The sequence below is a fragment of the Sciurus vulgaris genome (assembly GCF_902686455.1).
Source record: "Sciurus vulgaris genome assembly, chromosome: 11".
NCBI classification, from domain to species: domain Eukaryota; kingdom Metazoa; phylum Chordata; class Mammalia; order Rodentia; family Sciuridae; genus Sciurus; species Sciurus vulgaris.
This window is the reverse complement of record NC_136472.1, coordinates 25,573,207-25,580,207: the sequence shown is the minus strand read 5'-3', so window position 1 is coordinate 25,580,207 and position 7,001 is coordinate 25,573,207. Positions and strand designations below refer to the sequence as shown.

General features: G+C 38.2%; 1 protein-coding gene across 1 annotated transcript; it reads left to right on the top strand.

The window, feature by feature from the left end:
- The first annotated feature begins 597 nt into the window (after positions 1-597).
- Positions 598-5,490, top strand: LOC306639067 (olfactory receptor 4X2-like). Its single transcript, XM_079102505.1, has 2 exons — positions 598-667; positions 2,944-5,490. The coding sequence occupies exon 2, from the start codon at positions 2,983-2,985 to the stop codon at positions 3,910-3,912; it is 930 nt and encodes a 309-aa protein (XP_078958631.1). The 5' UTR covers positions 598-667; positions 2,944-2,982; the 3' UTR covers positions 3,913-5,490.
- Positions 5,491-7,001: the final 1,511 nt, after the last annotated feature.

Genomic DNA, 7,001 nt, shown 5'->3' with positions numbered 1-7,001 from the left:
ATTTTTAAAACTGTAGTTTCCTTAAAACATACATAGTCACATACTAAAAATCCATCTCCTTAGAAAGGAAAACTTTGCATATAGACAATGATTTGACAGATTTTTCACAGAAATTCAACTGCATGAGACTTACTGTAGAATACATAGAGATTTTGTGTAAATACTTCAGGCTTTCTGTGATTACTTGCTAAACTTCTTGCCTGTGTTTCTTTCTCTGTAAAAGACAATCATGTCAAACATTTCCCTAAACCTTGAAATGTCTCATCATGATTTTCTCCTTAGTCATCAGTTGACACTTAGGGAACTTTGTTTCAGCTCTCATTTTAATTAAGCCTAAGTTGACATTTGTGAGTAGTGTTTGCATAGAACCTTTCTTTTTATGAGGTTCTCTTATGGCATTTCTAAAATTATCTATCACACAAAATGTAAAACACACACAGGTGTCAAAGCACTGTAAGGAATTCCTGTGTGCATTTGTTCACATTTCTCATTGTTTCCTTTTTCCCTACAAGGCCTGTGAAGTCCTGCTTCTCCCGAGTATTCTGCCTGATTAGGAAGAGGAAAGAGTACAGATCCCTGGGGTTTCTTCTCCCTAGGTGTCCCTTAAGCAGTATGGAATTAATACTGAGCTTGCAGGGTTCTTAGTTCTGTGGGGAACACCTGGGAGGTGAGTCTAATTTGCTCTTGGTTTTAAGTCAGGTGGATTTGAGGTCTAGGTGCTTCAGTTTCCCATAATCCCAAGTCTAAGGCTGCAGGTGGAACAGATCCCCCATCTCGGAACTCCTGGCAAGCAGGAGTTCTGGTCCTAGATTGGCCTAATGCTTCTCCATTGGCTAACTGGCAGCTTGCATGAATGCAGGGCTGTTCTCAGGGAGGAATTTGCATCCCTGTCTTCAGAACAGTTTGCTGAGGTGAGAAGAGCAAAGTCACAGAAACACTGGTGTCAGTTTTGTTTTGTGAACATGAACTTCTTTGGTAAGTGATGATTTATTTCACTCTTAAAGCAAAGGAAATGGGGCCCTGAGGCTCATGATGTTTTACAAAGTTCTTTTTGTGGGTCTGGTGTTGGTGGCAGTTCTGTGCTCTGGGATTCAGAAATGGGAAGGTATGGTCTTGGTCCCTGGGGACCTTTGTTCTTACAATACTGGTTGAAAACCTATGATACAGCAAGAACCTTGATAAGAAGGCCAGGGAAGACATATACCCACTCTCGCTCACCCCAGTGAGACTCACTGAGTGCTGTTAGGTGGCAGTCACTGGAGTAAGCATTGTGGATGGAATGATGAGAAGATAGTCTCTCCTCAGGAGGCTTAGACTACAGTGAGGCCGGGGGCCATGTAAAACAGTCCAACCCAGTGTGAAGTCCGGTGATTCCAAAACGTCCTGAGTAAAAGGGGCCACTGGTTTTGAGGGCTTGTGGTCTTGGGACATGGATTTCTGGTATATTAGAGGAATCCAGGGTAGTACAGTGGATGGCAACTTAATTTGGTGGTGGGAGTGGGATTCATGGCACTGATGTGTGAGGTAGGATCACAAGTTTGAGGCTAACCTGAGCAACTAAGGAGAGCCTGTCTCAAAAAAAAAAAAAAAAAAAAAAAAAACAAAACAGAGGATACAGGTCAGTGATAGCATGCTTACTTAGTATGTACCAGAAACAAGCACAACAACAAAGAGAACTTTCTATATATTAAATAGTTACTATCTACAAAACTCTGAATGTGAACCCAGGAGTCCAGCCTGTTAGCACTGCTTTCTTCCATGAATGTCTTGGTAGAATTGCCCAGTGATCTAAGACTTTGGGTATGGACTTTGCCTTCTCTGTTTCTGTAATTGCAAGTTCTCTCAGTGAGTTCCATCTGGCTCTTGGTGGTCTTTAACCACCTTATTTTCCATCAGTGAAGAAAGGAAGCTTTGTGGCATGAGTGCATGTTGTCTTGCTCCCAGGCTCAGGTGCTCTGGAGTCTTACTGTATGAGGCCACACTGACCTCAGTTAGCTCAGACAAAGTCCAGCATGGAGCAGGTCACTCTTCAAATCAGTCAGTGGGCAGTCTTGTGTATGACAAGTTGTGGAAAGACTAGGATGTAGAGAAAGCTGAGGCACAGAATGAGTGGACTTTAGTGGAGGGCTGTGAGAAATTTGTTGACAGTGAACCCATATAATTGGAGGAAATAAAATGTCTTTAAGAGGAGAACTGTCCGTGGCTTGAATGTATCTTTATGAGGCAAAAAGGAAACACTGGCCAAGTACAGAGGATAAGAATAAGGAGGGAGGCAGAAATAAGAACTCAGACAAAGCTTTGTGGTCCTTTTGTGGGTGTTGGGTCCAGGGAGGTGCACCAAAGGACATCTCATCTGAACTCTCTGAAGGGCATGTGGACAGGCTGAGAACACTGTTTTGGAAACCAATATTAGGAAAGAAGCAAAGAGAAGAGCAGTTTGATAAAGTTGCAGATGCATGATAATGTAAAACATTTGAAGATTATAGGAAGTTATGTTACATGGACAGTTCCATTGTCCTCTGTCCCAGATTGTCTAATGAGGGTATTTACCAACCTTTTTTAAAGAACACCCTTCCTCTGTTTTGTTTCCATTAGTCCAACCTCTGCATATAAAATGATTTTACTATCCAGCTGAGAAACATTCTTGATGACTTCCTTGTTGTTTTTTTTTTTTTTTCTTGGAGCATAAACTCAAATCCATAACAGTTCTTCATATACAGGTACTAGCCTCTCTTAACAGATTTAGATTTTTGTTGTTGTTGTTATTTTCCCTTACTCCAGCCACACATGATGCATTTACAGTTGCTGTCTCCATTCTTGGAATGCTTTTTTTGTCTTCTAGAAAGGAGATTTATCTTTTAATATCTAGCTCACAAGCAGCTCAGACAGGCAAGTGTCTCTATGTAACTCACCCAGTTCATGAAGTATTTTGTATCATTTCAGGTCACACCACCCAAATAGCTTCTTCTTGGTAGTGACCTCATGGCTGCTACATACAATGTGACTGAATTCATCTTCCTGGGACTGTCTCCCAGTCAGGAGGTGCAGAGAGTTTGCTTTGTGATTTTTCTGCTCTTGTACGTGGCGATCGTGCTGGGGAACTTCCTCATTGTGCTCACTGTCATGACCAGCAGAAGTCTGGGAACACCCATGTACTTCTTCCTCAGCCACCTGTCCTTTGTGGAGATCTGCTACTCCTCTACTACGGCCCCTAAGCTCATCTCAGATCTACTGGCTGAAAGGAAAACCATATCTTGGTGGGGCTGCATGACACAGCTTTTCTTTATTCATTTCTTTGGTGGCATTGAAATGTTCGTGCTCACGGTGATGGCCTATGACCGCTATGTGGCCATCTGCAAGCCCCTCAACTACACCACCATCATGAGCCAGCAGGTGTGCATGGTCCTGGTGGGAATGGCATGGGCAGGAGGCTTCTTGCATTCCTTTGCCCAGATCCTTCTCATCTTCCAACTGCCCTTCTGTGGGCCCAATGTGATTGACCACTACTTCTGTGATGTCCTTCCCTTGCTCCAACTGGCCTGCTCAGACACTTTTCTTATTGGTCTGCTGATTGTTGCCAATGGGGGGACCTTGTCTGTGATCAGCTTTGTGGTCCTTTTGACATCCTATGCAGTCATCCTGTTTCATCTGAGAACTCGGAGTTCTGAAGGTAGACGCAAAGCCCTCTCCACCTGTGGGTCCCACATCACTGTGGTTATGCTGTTCTTTGTACCTTGTGTCTTCATCTACCTGAGGCCTTCTAGTACTCTTCCTGTAGATAAGATGGTAGCCGTTTTCTACACAGTGATAACCCCACTCCTCAACCCTGTCATCTACTCCCTGAGAAATTCTGAAGTGAAGAAGGCCATGAAGAGGCTGTGGACCAGGATGGTGAAACTAGATGAGAAATAGAGGCTGAGCCTTGGTATTGCTCCTTGAGTTTGGAATGATGCTCAGTCCAAACTGATGGGGCTTAATAGGTAGAGGGAAAGTTATCTGGATGTGTTAGTGGTGTTTTATCTCTTGTCCAACTTTAAAACCTTCACATTAATTGTGTGCATAATCTTTCCTTATGGATGTACCAAAACATAAGTAGCCAGTTTAGAATGCATCTATTTTTTTAACTACATTCCATGACACTGTGTGGTAAATATTCTTGAGTAGAGATATTTGCCTATACTTCTGATTATCTTTTAGACTTGCTTCCTATAGTAAATTTACTGTGTTATAGATCATAAAGAGCTTTGGTGCAGAGTGTTAAAGTGAATCATGTGTCTTCTGAAAGTTTTGTTAACAGAATGCAGCTCTGCCATTCATTATTTGTTTATTGAGAAATCATGTTGTATCTCTCACCAAGATAGTAATTAATTAAAAATGGGAAAATATAATGTCATAGTCCGTTCTCATCACTTCACAGGGTTAATGTCAGCAGGAATGACACAAATTGATGTCACGTGTCTCCTGATCCAGTGTCCTGGTGAGGCACACAGCATCATTACTGTGGTATTCCTGAGTGCAATCAGGAAAAAAGCATCAAGGAAACCTGAATTGAAGAATATTCTGAAAAATACTGCCTTTCACTTTTCAAAGGTGTGAAGACAAAGAAGGAAGAATGGTGGGAGATTAATACTGATGACAATTGAATGCAACATGGGATCCTGGATTGGATCCCATAAAGGACATTAGTGGGAAAAACTATAGATGAGATAATATAACTGCACATGTTTGCTGAATTTGGAAATCATTCCTTGTTTTAATCGGGGAATGTCTTTGACTTTTGAAATTGTTTGTCTATTACCCAGAAATAAAAGGACATCATGTTAGCAATTTTTAAAATTTTAAGAAAATATTGTTATTATTGCATATGTTTAAGAAGAATACATGCTGAATACAAGCTGATATATATAGTGAAATGTTTCATGTATAGTGAAGTCAATTAATATATCCATCTCTTTCCATAGTTAGCAGTTTTTTTTTTTCCCCTTTGGGGTAAGTGTATCTAAAGTCTACTCTTTAAGCCACTTTTTAATATATAACATTGTTAGATATAGTTCCCATTGCTGTACATTAGACTGATAGACTACTGATAGTTAAAAATTTGTGTTCTCTGACCTACTTATTTCCATTTTATGAGAAAAATTCTATCCATCTCTTTGTCTGCATATCTTTTAATTTTTACTGATGTGATCCTATAATATGTATAATCAGTAAAATGAAAGATTTTACTCCATTTATGTATGATCTATCAAAATGTATAAATGCATTCTACTGTTATATACAACTAATTAAAACAAATAAAATTTTAAAAAAGAAATGAATGATAATTAAGATATGGAAAAATACTAATATTTGGGAAATTTGGATTAAGGGAATATAGGTATTATTACTGGTTTTCAATTTTTTTGTAAGGGAAATTACAGTAAAAGAATAAAAGGTTTTTCAAATGAGAGAGAAATCATAATGAGTGATTTGCATTTCTTTGATATTTTTATAAAGATGGATATTCTCATGTTTAATTTGTTTTGAATCTTATTTACCAAGTGTCCAGTGTTTATAAACTTTGTTTTTATAAAGTAAAATTGATCACTTTTTTATATTGAATTATTCCATTATTTTACATTTATATTATCTATGCCATCTATTAAATTCATATTTTTATTTAAAATTACTTAAAGTTTTAATTTAATTAGAGGAAAAATACTCAGAAAGTTTAAAAATAAAATGAAAAGCTACCCAAATAAAAAGTTGCTTTCTATTTGTTCCCCTATTCTTCCTTTTCCTACTTTTCTTTACTGAGTTTCCCATATTATTTCAGAGTTTTTAAAGCAGATTCATATATAATATATAGTTTCTCATTGATCCTCACCTTTTAAAATAACGTACTATGAATGGGTGTAAAACTTGCTTTATTGTTTTGTGCATACTGGAGGTTTTTGTATTTTAATAAAGGAAAACTGTCCCCATTCCTGTCTTTTACTTTCCTGGTATTCATCGAATGGATGTACCGTTATGTACTTAATCTAAATGGATATTTGGATTATTTTCAAATAGCCTTATAAGCAAATAATCCTAATTTAAACATATGCAGGTAATCTGTGGGATACATTTCCAGAAATGAAACTGCATTCATTTGCATATATCAGAGCTGGCTGCTTCACATGTTCTGAATTGAAAACATATTGCAAAGCTATAGTAACCAAAACGTGATGTTGGGATAAATTGACATAAAGACTGATGGAACAGAATTGAGATCCCAGAACCAAATCCATGCATATTTGGTGAACTTAACTTACTTTAACAAGTTGTCAAGAGAACAGAATGGAAAAGCATAATCTCTTCAATAAATGCTATTGAGAAAACTGGATATTCACTTGCAAAAGAAGAAAAATTTGAACCTTGTTTCATTCTGTTTGCAAAACCACTGGCTGTTCAAAAATAAGTAAGGACTGGTCACCCATCATTTGAGGTTTAGAACATAGGCTCTGGAATCAGACTCCCTACTTCTAAATTATAACTTTGTCACTTGGTGTATGTGACCTTCAAAAATTCATTCTAAATTTATACTTCAGTTTCTTCATCTATATAATGGGGCAATACTAAAATCATTTCAGGGAGTCCTTTGAAGATTACATAAAATTTCATCCAAAATGTTTAGCAGAGTAATTGGTCTCTATTAAGTATTCAATAGTGTGTGTGTGTGTGTGTGTGTGTGTGTGTGTCAAGAGGCAGAATGAAAGATCTCATTAAATGTGTGCATGGGCCATTGATTCTGATTCTTCATTGCATCCCACCAGTCTTCATTAACTTTTAAAAGTCCTTTTCATTTGTTTTTGTCAGGTTATTTTGGTGGGGTCATGCCAGGACTTGAATTCAGGGACACTCAACCACTGAGTCACTTCCCCAGCCTTATTTTCTATTTTATTTAGAGACAGGGTCTCACAGAGTTGCTTAGCACCTTGATTTTGCAGAGACTGGCTTTAAACTCTCCATTCTCTTGCCTC